The following is a 15,325-nucleotide window of genomic DNA, read 5'->3' as shown; positions in this document are numbered from 1 at the left end:
GAAACAGACTGAAGGTGGATTGTGGGAAACCTCAGGCTAACAGATGGCACTCGATTCTCTCAACCAAGGTTTCTAACACTGTGGTCTAAGGACGGGCTTCAAGTTTTGGCCTGTGAACACCCTGTAATAAACCTTGAAAGTTTGTTCACAGGTGCATTTTGATCTGGGGAGAGGGCAAATGGCTGTCAGCTTCTCAAAAGGGTTTATGACTTAGAAAATTTGAAAACCATTCATAAAGCCAATTGGCAGTGTGGTCTGGGTGGGGATGGGACAGGGGTTGAGGTTACATAAGTTGAGCTCACTTCCCTTGAGACCTGCAGTTAACTAAACACCAGATAGTATTATATAAATGGATGCCCTATCTCTCTTTAGCACTTAACAGAGCTATTGTTAGGTATTAAGAACAGCTCATCTGGGAAAGCTGGTGACCCCTATTGGAAACTAGCAGAGGGTGAGCAGAGAAGAGAACCCAGTAAAAGATAGGAAATAAGAAGATTCAATACATTAAAATGCCATAGAAGCCAAAGAAAAAAAGTCCTGGAGAAGATGAAGTGGTTACCGGAGTCAAGTATAAGAGGAGGATTAAGAAAGATAAGGAATGAGGAAAAAAAGATATCTAAGTTCTATGACCTTCAGTTGCACGGTTTCTGGAGAGCGATGCAAAAAAGGTCAGAGGTTAAGGGTAACATATCCAAACTAGGAGACTGGGAGAGCAAAGGAAAGTGCTATAATTATGACGTGATAATTATGTCAGAACATCAGGCATAAACCAGGAGTGTCCTGGACAAATAGACATACAGTTAGTTACCTAGTTGAGGAGGAAGTTTGTAGCACAGCCAGGAGGGCAGCAGATACCATCTGTTAACTCAAAGGATTTGGTTGTGAAAAGGAAAATAGGACGTAAGTCAGAAGAACTAGTAGGGATAAGAAAAGGCTTTATCAGTTACCTATGTGGGAGGAGGGAGGACTTCTGATGTTGTAAAGGAAAGGGAAGGAGTGGACAAGAGCATCCTGTACCTTCCATCTCGCTGAACTTCACGACGCACACGGGGGCCCTCAGACATTTCTTGTGTGAATGTTGACTGGGACACCAGCCCTCCAGGAAGCGGCAAAGACTAGAATAAGCAGGAGTGGAGAGGGGCCTTTCTCCCTTTGAAACTATATGGAAGGAGAAAAGAAAACACCATATGACAAGAAAAGGCAGGCCAGAGTGCTGTATTTCAACCTAGTGAGTATTGGAGGATCGAGGTGTCAGAGAAGAATGCTTTTCCAAACTGGCCTTCACTATGGCCTTTTCTTCAAGGGAAAAAAAAATAAGAAAATTAACTCTTAGGAGTTCTTTAAAGCTAACACGTAAGAAAGAGAACAATAGGAAATATACCCATAGTGCAAGATATAATTTCATTCAGTGCTGAGCAGTTGTTTTATTTATAATTTCATTTCAGGTACAACTTGGGGGCTACAGAGAGGTCAGAGGAACACCTGTCCAGCTAAGTTTAAACTTGAGAAAGAAAACAATGGTTGGTGTCAGGATACGAAGATGTGACCACACTGATTACGTAGGGGGAGAGGAAACTCTCAGCCAAATGTCAGACGGGCTAAATCATCAAAATGGGGTTCATCTAGAGACGATTCTTACATTACAACTAGGCAGCTCATCCAAACTCAGCACAGTCTTACACAAAGGGGAAGGGAAGGCTTTCACAGAATGTAGTAGAAATAGACCTGTACAATCTGGCAACACCGTAGGGTCAGTGAATAGTCACCAGGGAACACTCAGTAGCAGGAAATTGCAAGGCATGAGTCACATTCTACAGCGCGGAGCTCACGGTATATATAAAATAACCAGGTGGACAGATACTTATTATAAAAGTCAGTTTATTTTCCCTTTCTGTGTTTCATATTTTCCCTTTTTGTCAGTAATGAGCAATTAACTGATTGGAAATGTGCTTGATTAAATAACATTAACAAGTTCATAAACGCACCGCATTTGAGAGTATAAAGCAAGAGGTTGAAAAATATTCCCTAACCCAATGCAAATTAGGCAGCCCTCCCTCAAAATTGCACAGTTTTCACCTGTTAACTTCCATAATTTAAAATATATATACAGTATGACCTTAAAATATTGATAATTAGTATAGAATTCACAGCCTTGAAGACATATATTCTACAAACTTCTAAAGAATAGATACCTAGATACATCTCAGGCCCTTGTAATCCATTAATGTGATTCAAGGTCACATACTTAACACTTACAGGGCCAAAAGGTCTTTCTTTTTTCTCTAATCCTAGTCTTCTGCTGAGGTAATGCAAGGAACCCAGCTGCGACAGAGATCAATCCTCTGAAAATACTGCTAAGCAGATTAGCTTCCTAGTGGATCCTGAAGTTCCCAGAGAACAAATCTGGGGTTGAGTACTTCAGTTGTAAATTACACACTGGCATGTTCACAATCGAGGTACCTTATGGTCCTTGAAAGGAAGACTAAAGACTTCCAGGAGCCAAAGGGAATTCTGAATGAAGACGGAGGAGACAAAGTTGACAATCACTTGAAGATATTTCTGCTTCTGGAGCTGAACGACTTTAGAGTGACTGAGCCAATCAGCATGTAGTGTGATTTTTCCCACCATCGTTAACAAAGGGATTCTCTGTCCAAGCAGGCTTACGCTGGACCCAGCTAGAGTGCTTTATCCGGATTTGATGCTTCAGAGACGAGGCATGCTCTGCAAACTCATGACCAAAGCAAAATGCAATGATCCTTTCTATTCGTGGAGCACGTCACTGATACAAACCATGCCTGACTGCCTTGTGGTCACTCGGCTTTCCAGACTGGAGAACTTGGGTCCAAGTCCAATACAGCATTTACGGTTAAAGGGATAAACCTCCACAGGCCAAAAAAGACACTGGCAGATTCATAGGCCATTCAGTACATTCATGAAACAACAGCGATAAAAATCATTAACAATGATTCCTGTAGTGTAGAAAAACAGCCCAGCCTTCACTCTGGTCAGCATCTCCGGCAGCTGACACTGTTGAAAGAGGCTTGACGATCTGAGGTTATGCTGGAGCTCTTAAGACAACCCCAAAATAAGGTGAATGAAAAGAAATAGTCCTGATGTGTCTCCTATTATTCTTGTTCTTTTGTGGGCACCAGTCACCCACTCAATATGCGAGCTTCTCGTCTTTGCATAAGATAGCATATTTCCCTCACTATTAATGGTGAAATAAATAGAATTGTGCAACTTGTCTGTGAAGAGAAAAAAGCATTGAACATGCAGTGACAAGTTAATTAATTCTGTTAGAGCATCATGTTTTGAACATAATAATGAATTTGGACAATTACATTCTTTTTGACTTCGTACAAGACAACTCAATCTTTAATGAATTAGAAAATGATTTTGAAAATTACAGTTAATATTACAAAATACTTAATGTTACATTACAGTCTCCAAAAAAAGAACTAAGGTACACAGATTAAATAACTCATAGGTAGGGCAGAAAATTGATACTGGAGCTCAGATTTAAACAGTGTTTCTTCTAACAGATTCAGTTTTCTTTCTATTACATTTCTAGTATGATCACACCAACAGGTTCATCAGGAGATATACTTCCCTCTACTCAGAAGTAGATGACCGAGTTATACGGCCCAGTCTGTAGAAGCTGGAGGGCACTCAGGCAGAAGAAAGCATCCTTTGTGATAGCAGAGTACATAAGCCTTAAGGCAGCTCCAGGGGATTCCAGGTGCTGAGCTATCCCAAAGGCTCCTTGGATAGGCTGGAGGACAGCATCTAGACTTGGGCAATGGAGGCTGCCTCCAATTAGGATGCCCTAGATTTAGGGACAGGATACTGAATGCATCCCCTGGTGGACGAAGCCATCACCAGACTCTCAAGTAGACCTGTCTTGAGCACCATCTCAATATGTCATAAGAGTATGTCACATGCTTATTCAAAAGAGAGCAATGTTTTAAAAGCACAAGGCCTTATTCTGTGTTGGCTGTTTCCCAGAAAGTACAGAGTTCCAGCCAAGAATGTCGAAGGCACAACAGATATTTTCTCAAGAGACTCGAGGTTCATTTTAGAACTTGCACACCACAGTGTTAATTACAGCAATGCTTCTTTTTTAACCCTATGTGGCTTGGCATACACATTTCCTTCAGAGTTCCCAAATTATATTTAGCAGACAGAGAGTACTCTGGAAGAGTACCCTGATTAATGGTTGGGGGTATAAGCCTCTTTTCATTTTTTCTGGAATTATAAATGACAATACTCATTAGACTCAGGTCAAGGGCAAACTAACAGCCCTTTCCTTCCTTGAAAAATGAATGTGTCTTTCAGAATAATAAAATGTTACTTTTCACAAAAGAATCTTTAAAAGCGGTCAGCAATTTTGTTGGTTTAAGAAGTGATTTAACCATAAAAAGAAATGAACTATTGATACATGCAACAACATGGATGAATCTCAAAATAATTATGCTGACGGAAAGAAGTAGACAAAAATACATAGTGTATGATTCCATGTATATAAAACTCAAGAAAACGCAAGTTAATCTATAGCAACAGAAAGTGCATCAGTAGTTACCTGGAGAGAGGTGGGATGGTGGAGAGGCAAGAGACAAGGATTACACAGGGGCCATGAAGAAACTTTTGGGAGTGATGGATACATTTACTGTCCTGATCGGGATGATGGGTTCACAGACATGCATGCACATATGTTAAACTGTACGAAATTTTACTTGTTAAATATATGCAATTTATTTTAAGTCAATTATTCCTCAACAACAAAAAAAACTACTTTGCATGTAAAAAAAGTGATACAAGTAAATGCTTTGAACTAATTTAATTTAAAAACTACTAGTTTAAAGAAAACAAAAAGGGCACACACTTACCATAAGAATGAAAAAGTAGAAAACCCACATCCATCCTAGGTTGTCCTGGATCAAAGACACTAAATACTAAAAGGGAGAAAAAGAAATCACAATATAATCCTTTATAAAATAATAAACTGAAGTAGCTAAAAAGTAGATTAGGGCTTCCCTGGTGGCACAGTGGTTAAGAATCCGCCTGCCAATGCAGGGGACGCGGGTTCGAGCCCTGGTCCGGGAAGATCCCACATGCCGCAGAGCAACTAGGCCCGTGCGCCACAACTACTGAGTCTGTGCTCTGGAGCCCACGAGCCACAACTACTGAAGCCCATGCGCCTGGAGCCCATGCTCCACAACAGGAGAAGCCACTGCGATGAGAAGCCCGTGCTTCAAAGAGTACTACTGCAACCAAGAGTAGCCCCTGCTCACCACAACTAGGGAAAGCCCACGCGCAGCAACGAAGACCCAATGCAGCCAAAAATAATAAATAATAAAATAATTTTTTTAAAAAAAGTAGATTAAACATATCTCTTCTAGAAAATGAAAAGGAGTTAGGATTTGTATAATGTTTTGCAGTTTGCAGAGCTCCTGCATACACGTGCCCCTATTTCAGCTTTATTGACACCCTTCATCTGGTAAGCTGGCACAGTCCAAAATCCGTGTAACAGAAGGCACAAGTCCAGGAGGTATATTTTTTTTCACTTTTCTATTAAGAGAGGATGATGGGGACTTCCCTGGTGGCGCAGTGGTTAAGAAACCACCTGCCAATGCAAGGGACACGGGTTTGAGCCCTGGTCCGGGAAGACCCCACAAGCCATGGAGCAACTAAGCCCATATGCCACAACTACTGAGCCTGCGCTCTAGAGCCCGTGAGCCACAACTACTGAGCCCGCGCACCTAGACCCCGTGCTCCACAACAAGAGAAGCCACCTCAGTGAGAAGCCCATGCACTGCAACGAAGAGTAGCCCCCACTCGCCACAACTAGAGGAAGCCCGTGTGCAGCAATGAAGACCCAACGCAGCCAAAAATAAATGAAATAAAATAACTAAATTTATAAAAAAAAAATCAAGAGAGGATGATGAACAGCCTCAAGTCACTTCCATTTAATCAGTCCTTCTTCCAGTGAATGGTACTATAATTGATGCTTTTAAAAATAGTTCGTCTCCGCAACTTCCCTGGTGGTCCAGTGGCTAAGACTCCACGCACCCAATGTAGGGGGCCTGGGTTCGATCCCTGGTCAGGGAACTAGATTCCACATGCCACAACTAAGAGTTCGCATGCTGCAACTAAGACCCGATGCAGCCAAATAAATAAATAAATAAATAAATTTTTTTTTTAAGTTTGTCTTTTAAGTATACCACTCATTTTTCAATTACACTATTTGCTCATAGGATTACTGTATGACTTTGACACTCTACAGCACATTCTTTTATTTTCAATTAATAAAAGGTATCCAATAGTTTTTAACCCATGCTCTTTTAAAAAAAAATACATGTAACATAAAGCTTGCCATTTTAACCATCTTTCAGTGTACAACTCAGCAGCATCAAATACATTCATGATGTTGCACAACCATCACCACTACCTATTTTCAAAATTTTTCATCACCCCTAACGGAAACTCTGCACCTGTTAACTCTCTGCAAGAACTCTCCATGGCCCCTCTCCTCAGCCCCTGATAAACTCTAATCTGCTTTCTGTCTCTATGAATTTACCATTCAAGATATTTCATGTTAAGTAGAATCACACAATATTTTTGTGTCTGGCTTATTTCACGTAGCATAATGTTGTTAAGGTTCATTCATGTTGTAGCATGTATCAGAACTCCATTCCTTTTTATGGCTAAATAATATCCCATTGCATAGATATACCACATTTTGTTTATCCATTCATCTATCAACGGACACTTGAGTTGTTTCCACCTTTTGGCTACTATGAATAACGCTGTGGTGAACATCGGCAAACAAATATCTGAATCCATTTTCAATTCTTTGGGGTACAACATACCTAGGAGTGGAATTGCTGGGTCATATGGTAATTCTATGTTTAACTTTTTGAGGAACCACCATAGTGTCTTCTACAGTAGCTGCACGATTTTACATTCCCACCAGCACTGTATGTGAATTTCTCCACATCCTCACCAACACCTGTTACTCTGTTTTGTTTTAACTACATCCATTAGGTGTCAAGTGGTAGCTCATGTTTTTGCTTTGCATCTCCCTAAGGATGCTGAGAATCTTTTCAGGTGCTTACTGACCACTGATATATATCTGTCATGAGGCGTCGTCCCTATGTTTCCTTCTAAGGGCTTTATTGAGTCCCTATTAAGTCATGGAGTTTGGGATTTCATACATCAAGCAACAGAAAATCATTCAAAAGTCAACATGGCGGGGGAATGAGTAAAGCTAGCTATGCTTTAGTCCTGGTCCTGCTTCCCAAACCATGAAACTCAACCTAATGCTGACCCATGTTCACAGATAGGGATCGTAACACTGGCAGGTATTCTAAATGCAAAGAAACTCCTTGAAATGCTAATTACAATCTACCCATTTGATTAATGAAGAAAACATTAGTTGGGAAGGAAAACTTAAAATACAGTAATTTCAGAAAAGGATGCCCAATACCCCTTATATGAAGACATCTGAACAGGTGGCCAATAGCATTTTTTTAGTTCCTACTCCAGGACAAATTTCTCCTACCTTTGCTAAGTTTGTTTTTCCTTTAGTCTCAGAATCAAATATGCTAACACACTGATCCTATAAATCACTCATTCTACAATCATTCCACAAATATCTGAATGTCTACTGTGTGCCAGGCACCGTTCCTGGTACCGTTCCTGGTACCAGGGCTACAGTAGAACACAAAACAAATAAAATGCTGCCCTCGTGAAGCTCACCCTACAGTGGGAGACACGACATTAACAAATAAATGTGTAATATATGGCTGGGTGGAGACCAGCACTAAGATGGTGTATCTCCCTCAGTATTTGCTCTTGCATTAACCACTAGCAATCGGATACCACTGATCCACCCCCATTAAGCAGCAATCTTCAAGGCCATTTAATGACCTCAATGTCAAAACTACAAGCCTTTTTCCTTCCATTCTCTTTCTCCTGACCTCTCTACCTCTATGATCTGAGTAACACACCTCCTCAAATTCTGGCTTCCTGTTTCTGTGACCATTGGGCATCCTCTGAGGGTTTGCCTATATTTTCTTTCCCCATTAAACATCACATCACTTCCACGGTTTCAACCATTTTATCCATGCAGTTGATTCTCAAATCCACATTTTGCAAAATCCACATTCTGCAATGACCTAGAGTAGTATACCCTAGGCGAGGCATGATTCATGACTGTCCCAGAGAAGGGATGCCTTTCTGAAGCTAAATGTAAGCAAAAAGGATCGATTTGAATAGTTCTGATTACCTAGAGTAGGCCAATCTTAGCCCAGAAGATCTCAAACTTCAGAGTGCCTAAGAATCGCCAGGAAGGCTTGCTGAAATATAGATCCCCAGGCTCTCACTCAGCAAGTCTACAGTAAGCTTAGTGTTCAGTACTTAATGAACCCCCAGATGATTCTGGCATAAGACATTTATGAACCGCCTTTTGAGACACAGTTGTAGGAAGCAGAGTAAGCGACTCAGGGCAGCTGCAGAGTCCATGGCCATTTCTGGCAGGGATCCATGGGAAGAATGTGTGTACGTGTGTGTGTCTGGTAGGGGGACAGAGGTAGGGCCTGCATGTCAGGTGTGGGGTAATGAGAAGCATGTGTCTCATGGCCTCCTTGGAGTGCCAAGTTCAGGCTGGAAGAAAGGGGTGGCGGGCTGGGACTGGAGAATCTGTCTTATGAGGTGTTAGCTTCTTTTCAGACAGGAAGAATCTGGAGGTAAAAGTGGAAAGAAGGAACTGATAAATGTAGAGCAACCTTCCACATTAGGTCACATCAGCTGGACCTCAAAGACTAAAAACACAAGGCTTTCAGTACAGTGCACTACAGCACAAGAGTGCCACCCTACTGTGGCCCAGAGGGTGGGGGTAAACTCTTCCACCGCTGAAGAACTGCTGAGCACTCCATGTCAAGCCCTCCCCTGCTCTCTCTCTCACCTGGCCTACCGCAGCTCCAATGCTCCCGGTTCCATCAACTATTCCTGTGACGGTTGCCAAAGCCTCAGTGCTGCCTTGGATCAGCTCCTGACGACCCAGGTCCGCAGAAATAGCAGAGCTAATCATATTAGAAGGTCCACCAATAAAAAATCCTGAAGTCATAAACAGAACAGGTTCTTATTAAGACACTATCTGTAACAACGCTAGGAATCTACTGAATAAAGCAAACTCTTAATCCCGATACTCCAATCAGTATGTTGGAGAGAAACAAAAAGAGGGGAAAAAAATAACCAATAAAAATGGAAACTCCCCCAGATAGTAACATCTTCAAACTAGTTAGCATCCACTTTTCTCTAGAAAATACAGTGAACACACAGCTTTCCAATCCTGTGAAGTGCGCATGCATTGACAACTAACTGCACTAGCTTGTCAAATTCTCTTATGGTAGAGGTGCAGCGCAGAGCATCTGACTGCCCAAATTCAACCAAACATATTGAAAAAAAAGAGAGACAGGAGAAAAAGCGATTTCAGCAGTGTAGGGGGTTCCATCGGCCACTGCTCGCGCTGAGGCTGTCCAAGGACTGAGCGGGAGTTGGCCCATGTGACTCTGTCCATGAGGCTGCATCAGTCCCACGTGCCTCATAGAGCAGGAGCGGCTCCCACTATCCTATGATCTCAAGTTGAAAAGTAAGAATTCTTCTATAACACGGTCGCTAATTGCACTGAATTGTTTCACCTGGGGCTCAACTTAAGACATTCTGACCAATTCCAACACAGGAGGAAAAACTAGCTATACTGGACCTTTTGAAAGCTGGTGAATTGGTTTCCAATGCAGCATCTTCCTAAGCCACTTCCGCAAGTAACATGAGCGGGCGGGGCAGCAATCAAAAATCTTAGGAAACCTCTGTCAAAAGGGACTGCCTCTGTCACGACAGGACCGAGTAGGTCACATGAGAGCAGAGAAGTAGGATCTGAAGGAGGCATCTTTCCTTTTTACCTTCTGAGTTCTCTATAATTGTGGTTTTAGCATTACTCAAATTGAAGGAGAAATCAGTTTCCTTTTTTCCTTTTTCCTTACAGAGGAACAGTACAGTGAAATGGAGCCTATGCCATACCTGTGACAGCCATCAGAAGCGCATTGATGGACTTATCATTTGGAGAACCTGTGAGGAGAGACACAGACACAGAACAACGATCTGAGGAGCGCATTACGTACAACAGTACACACAGATCTGCGCCTGGATCTCCGTGACCTCACAGATCGCTCCCAGGGACAACAAGCGCATACAGCTCCATCACCACCTCCCCCAGCTTTTATTTGTAATGTCTGCTTCTTGCTGGTGCTCAAGCTAATGTGACTTCTAAAAGCTTACAGGAAAACTCTGCTTCTATCTCAGCAGCATCTTAAGGGACATATACCAAACCTAATTACCATCTTTCCTCTTTTGAAATCTTGTCCCTTTTATTGTTTTATTGGCTCTAATGCTGCCACTCTGGAGCCTACCCTTGAACAAAGCATATACACTCCCAAGCAAGCTTTTAAACAAACCAACAAAGCAGAAGAGATGCCAGTTTCCTCCCCAACACAAATAAAACTACGTGATACTTTTAGCGGCATTTACAGGACAATACAAAGGTCCCATATTATGCCTTTGTGGCTGGTCTCAACTCTCCCCCCAGGGTTGATCACTGACTCAAGGCAAATAAATGCCTTAGTCCTAAGAGATGAGGAAAACAGTTTAATTGCAAGGGAATACTCACGACTATATCCAACGAGGGAGCCGACGGCCAGAAGCAGACTGAGAGCTAACACCGGGGCTCTCTTCTGTAGCACATCAGAGATGAAGCCTTGCAGAGTTCCACCTTCAAGCACAAAGAGTGCAACCCAATCAAAATGTCTAATTTAGCTCAGTTACCTGACTCTTGCTTATCACACACCCTCCACCTGCGATCAGGATCCTAACACTGGTCCATCCAAAAAGAGAGTTGGCTCTCCTAAAACATTTCCTCTGTAATTTCCTTTCAGAAAGGTTACCTATTAACTGCCATGATGGCTGATGGGGACGGGACACCACAAATAAGGGAAAATCATCAAAACTACCCCACTGTTCCTTGCTGTTTTTGCTTCTCCAACCAGCTGTGAAGGCTTTTCCTGCTTTTTATTTTAAAAGATAATTAATTAAGGACTGTGCTTCATCGGCTATTAGTAGTAGTGAACATAAATATTCACTAAAATTAAGTGCAGCAATCATGGTTTGGTAATAACTAATAGGTCAAGACGTTTATAAGAAGTGATGTGGATCCTTGAAGCAACGCAGTCACATTTAGATGCATTCCTACTTGGAGTCTAGGGGCAATGGGACACCTGGTACACCCTCATCAGAAGTACGTGCAGGTCTAAAGGCAGCAACCTCACCTTGGCTCTGGATCTAAGAATAAGGGCACACAAGTTCAAATACAGCAACAGTATATCACCTAAGGATACACTGTGCTTTCATGCGCTCAGGGCAGTTTAGTCTTTCCACACTTCTAAATGTAAACATTACAAAAAGGATATTAAGGTTCTGCCATAGCCATGTAAGCAGTACCCACTAACATGCAACCTGTACATCTGTCTGACTTGAAAGTTTCCTACTTCCTTGTTTACACTTCCAGTTAGAACAAAAGGTCACTGTTAAAATCTGCTGTGGGGCTTCCCTGGTGGCGCAGTGGTTGAGAGTCCGCCTGCCAATGCTAGGCGACACGGGTTCGTGCCCTGATCTGGGAGGATCCCACATGCCGCGGAGCGGCTGGGCCCGTGAGCCATGGCCGCTGAGCCTGTGCATCCGGAGCCTGTGCTCCGCAACGGGAGAGGCCACAACCGTAAGAGGCCCGCATACCGCAAAAAAACAAACAAACAAAAAAATCTACTGTGTACAATGAAGCAACTGCAAAACAAAAAAATTAATCCCTGCTATTATTCCTACCTTTATGATCTGACAATCAATACACTAAGCTAGTATGTTTCCCTTCTTTGGCTGCGGTGTGGTATATAAAATGAACACATTCACATCCTAACTTGAATCTCTGACATACAATTTGCTTTACAGCTAAGCTATCGCTGAAAGTGTACAAAAGGGTTACACTTAAAGGGATCAGAGAGAGACATCCCTGCACTTCCCAAGACAAAAGAACTGATCCATCAACAAAGGACTGGGAAAAAGAGCCCTGTAAATCGCAGGGCTGCCACAGGCCAGGGCTTCTTTTCTGAGGACCTTTTTTTTTTAAGAGTTTGGCTATTTACTCGTAGGACAGTTTAGGAAAAATAGCTGTGGAATAAGTAATAAAACTTTAAATGATGCCAGATTTCATAACCCAGTAAAATATGACTAGTGACTCATTCTCATTACAGAAAAAGATGTATCACTGGCCTTACCTATAATTCCTCCAACATCGTACCAAATGGACAGCTTGTCGGCTTCAGCCTCCTTCCATCCGAAGTTATTACTCAGATAAAAGGGCAACCAGAAGAAGAAGGAGTAATTCACTAACTTCAAGCAGGCATAGGCCAGTGAATACTATAGGGAAAAACATCCAACTACCAGTAAGGAACAAACAGCACAACATAACTACCATGTAAATGTAATTAAACAACAAAACAAAACAGAGGAGTTCGGGGCGAATAGTACCTGATTTTCAAATTAAATGTTTCTACAAATTCCTATTTGCCTGACTTTACCCAGTCTCCCTCTTCTCTTCATTCCCCCTTAGCGTCTAGAAAGGCAGTACAGTAGGCCTTGGGATAAAAAACACATAGGACTACTCCTTAATTGTCCCCCCACTTTCTTCTTTCAGTTCTCTGGTAGAAGCAAACCAGTGTTTCGAACCTGCAAGGCAGGGCACATACTCATATTTCTTTATATGGATAAAGATAAAAGGTATTCATGCCACTGACTAGCACTAACCATATGCAAACGATTCCAGTAACATCACAGCCTTTATTTTTGGCTATACTTCCTGTGAAGTTAACATTATGGACAATGCAAAGCAATGGGACTGGACTACGGTTCCAAGGTCTTAAGAAAAGCATCAACATGAAAACTACTTTCACGCTGTAGTTTCCACAAGCTTTGAGTCAAAAGTGAAAGAACAGGATCGTCATGGGTCTTGTGGCTCTAGGTTGAGGAATGAAAGTTACAGCTGCCTTAAGATGGCAGCGGGGCTGAGAATCCTATATTCAACACATTATTACCAGGAAATCCTGACATTTAGCATCAAAGGAAAAAGGGGGAGGAACAGACAGACTGACTTCAAAGGGTGTCTGGCTAGTATATTCTTCTCCCTGGAGCTGCCAGTTATTCCCTAGGTATCACTTGTTTTAAAGCAGCTTCCCAGGCAGGGCAGCAGCCACCCCCTAGAGAGCCAAATCCCAATCATGAGTGCATTTTGTCCAGACAGCCTGCCACAAAGACAAAGGAATTAAGTTAACTGGATTTCCTTTACACCCTGCCCGTGGCAGGGAACAATAGCTTGTGAAACACAAAGCAATAGCAAAAGAGGGCCACGTTTAGTCACAACAAATCTAAGTTCTGTCTCAGAAATTAACCTATTACCAGCAGAACATTTTAATAACTACTTTAAAAAATACTGATCATTAGCATAAGAACAGGCCCAAAGGAACTTGCATTTCCCTTGTATTACACATCATCTTTTGGTTGAAGACTTGTGGGAACTTACACTTAAATTTTAACTCACGCTTAAACTATCTTGTTTGTAAACGTCAGTTCTCTTAGCTTGGGGGCAGGTAGAAGGGAATTGGAAAGTATGAAATAGGACAACCTGCAGACTCTGAATTTACTGACGGGTTACATTCATAAAGCACCATTAAACAATAAAATAAAAAAGGTGCTTATTCACAATACAATAACCCAGTGTTACAGACTCCAGGGAGGACTGGTAGGCTTTCTGTCCATAGGAAGGGGAACTGAGACACGAGGACGGGCTGAGTGACTTACCCCAGGCCTAGTTAATGGGTAAGCTGGCAACATAACCTAGGCCTCTTAACTTCCACTCCCATTCTAGAGCGCCCGAAACACCAAGACAGAAAAACTGCAGCAGAAGGGCTTCAGTTTAGACATTAGGAAAAAACCTAACTGTAAAGGTTGCGGAAACACTGGAATGCATTACCAGGAAATGCTGTGGAGTATTCTGCTCTGGACCTTTAACAGAAGGGAAAACTTTTTTTCCCCTAGAATAGTAAGGATATAGGCAAATCAAACAGACCTAACGAACCACTCAAACCTCTCTTGGGCTATTTATAATTCTATAAGACTTCAACAGGCCAAAAGGTATATATTTTAAAATATCAATTTTGCCTTCTTACTCGAAGGCTAGACCACGGTCAGCGAATACGGCCAGGCCCATTTGTTCCGTATCGTCCATGGACTCCTTTCCTCTACTGAGTTGAGCGATTGTGGCAGAGACTGTATGGTGCCCCCAAAGCTGAAAACATTTACTAACTGGCTCTGTACAGAAAAGGTTTTGCCAAACCCTGCATTAGATTTCAGATAAAACTTCAAGTGGTGCCAATACAGAAACAAGCTGAGGGCCAATATTCACTATTCCTCTGAACATATATTCCTAAAATAAAGTCTCAGAGAGAAGCGAAATACTTCAAGATGCTTTATCCCAGGCAGAGTTACTATCCCGGCTATAACATCTCACTGGCTGTGGTAAGGAGATTTGAACAGGCTTTACCGCTATAACTCCGGGAAGGCAACAAGCCTGGTAAAAGCTTATCGCCTTGACTTGGGTAATAGTCTTGTCTTCTTGGATTGAATAATTAGGCTCAGCTTCATCTTCATTTTCAGCACCACTAATCAATGGCCTGTGTGAGTCGTCTTCAAAATTTTCTTCGGCCTCAATACCTGGGAGACCTACAACAAGAGTGACATCCATGTTTACAGAGGGCCCTCCAGGTGCCCAGCACTGGGCTAAGTGCTTTGCATGCATCATTACTTACGGGGTCCATGTTATCTTTATTTCCATTTTACAGAAGAAGCTACTAAGGTTCAGAGTCCAAGGTCAATTAAGGTCACACAGCTAATGAGCCACAAACCCAGGCCTCTAATTCTCCTTGACCTGGCTTCAAAGCAAAGCTTTTTCAGCTACATCACAGTATCTCTCTTACATAATACCAAAAACACCATTAATTACGTGCTCTTAAACTGACATGTCTCTTTAGTATACTCAAAAGATAGAAGAATCATACATCTATCTGCTTCTGTGGTTTCACTTGTACACGTTCTGTATTTAACCACAGATAAGTATCACACTAAATTATTTTTATGAAGGAAAAGAAATCTGTCTCAAGAAGTGAAA

At 42.0% G+C, this 15,325-nt stretch overlaps 1 protein-coding gene across 4 annotated transcripts in view; it reads right to left on the bottom strand.

Moving 5' to 3' along the window:
* Positions 1–1,877: 1,877 nt before the first annotated feature.
* The window catches only part of SLC37A3 (solute carrier family 37 member 3), a 45,297-nt gene continuing 31,849 nt past the window's right edge, over positions 1,878–15,325 (bottom strand). For 3 of the 4 annotated variants that reach the window (XM_060156555.1, XM_060156557.1, XM_060156556.1), the window contains exons 9-15: positions 14,702–14,880; positions 12,381–12,522; positions 10,727–10,828; positions 10,081–10,128; positions 8,966–9,117; positions 4,887–4,952; positions 1,878–3,245 (exon numbers count right to left, since the gene is read on the bottom strand). In XM_060156555.1, coding sequence (XP_060012538.1) covers positions 3,153–3,245; positions 4,887–4,952; positions 8,966–9,117; positions 10,081–10,128; positions 10,727–10,828; positions 12,381–12,522; positions 14,702–14,880 — 782 coding nt within the window. In that variant the 3' untranslated portion in view covers positions 1,878–3,152. The remainder of the gene's footprint in view (positions 3,246–4,886; positions 4,953–8,965; positions 9,118–10,080; positions 10,129–10,726; positions 10,829–12,380; positions 12,523–14,701; positions 14,881–15,325) is intronic. The other variant, XM_060156559.1, reaches the window with a different exon arrangement.

The sequence above is a fragment of the Lagenorhynchus albirostris genome, chromosome 8 (genome assembly GCF_949774975.1).
Source record: "Lagenorhynchus albirostris chromosome 8, mLagAlb1.1, whole genome shotgun sequence".
Lineage (NCBI taxonomy): Eukaryota > Metazoa > Chordata > Mammalia > Artiodactyla > Delphinidae > Lagenorhynchus > Lagenorhynchus albirostris.
This window is presented reverse-complemented; position numbering and strand designations above follow the sequence as displayed.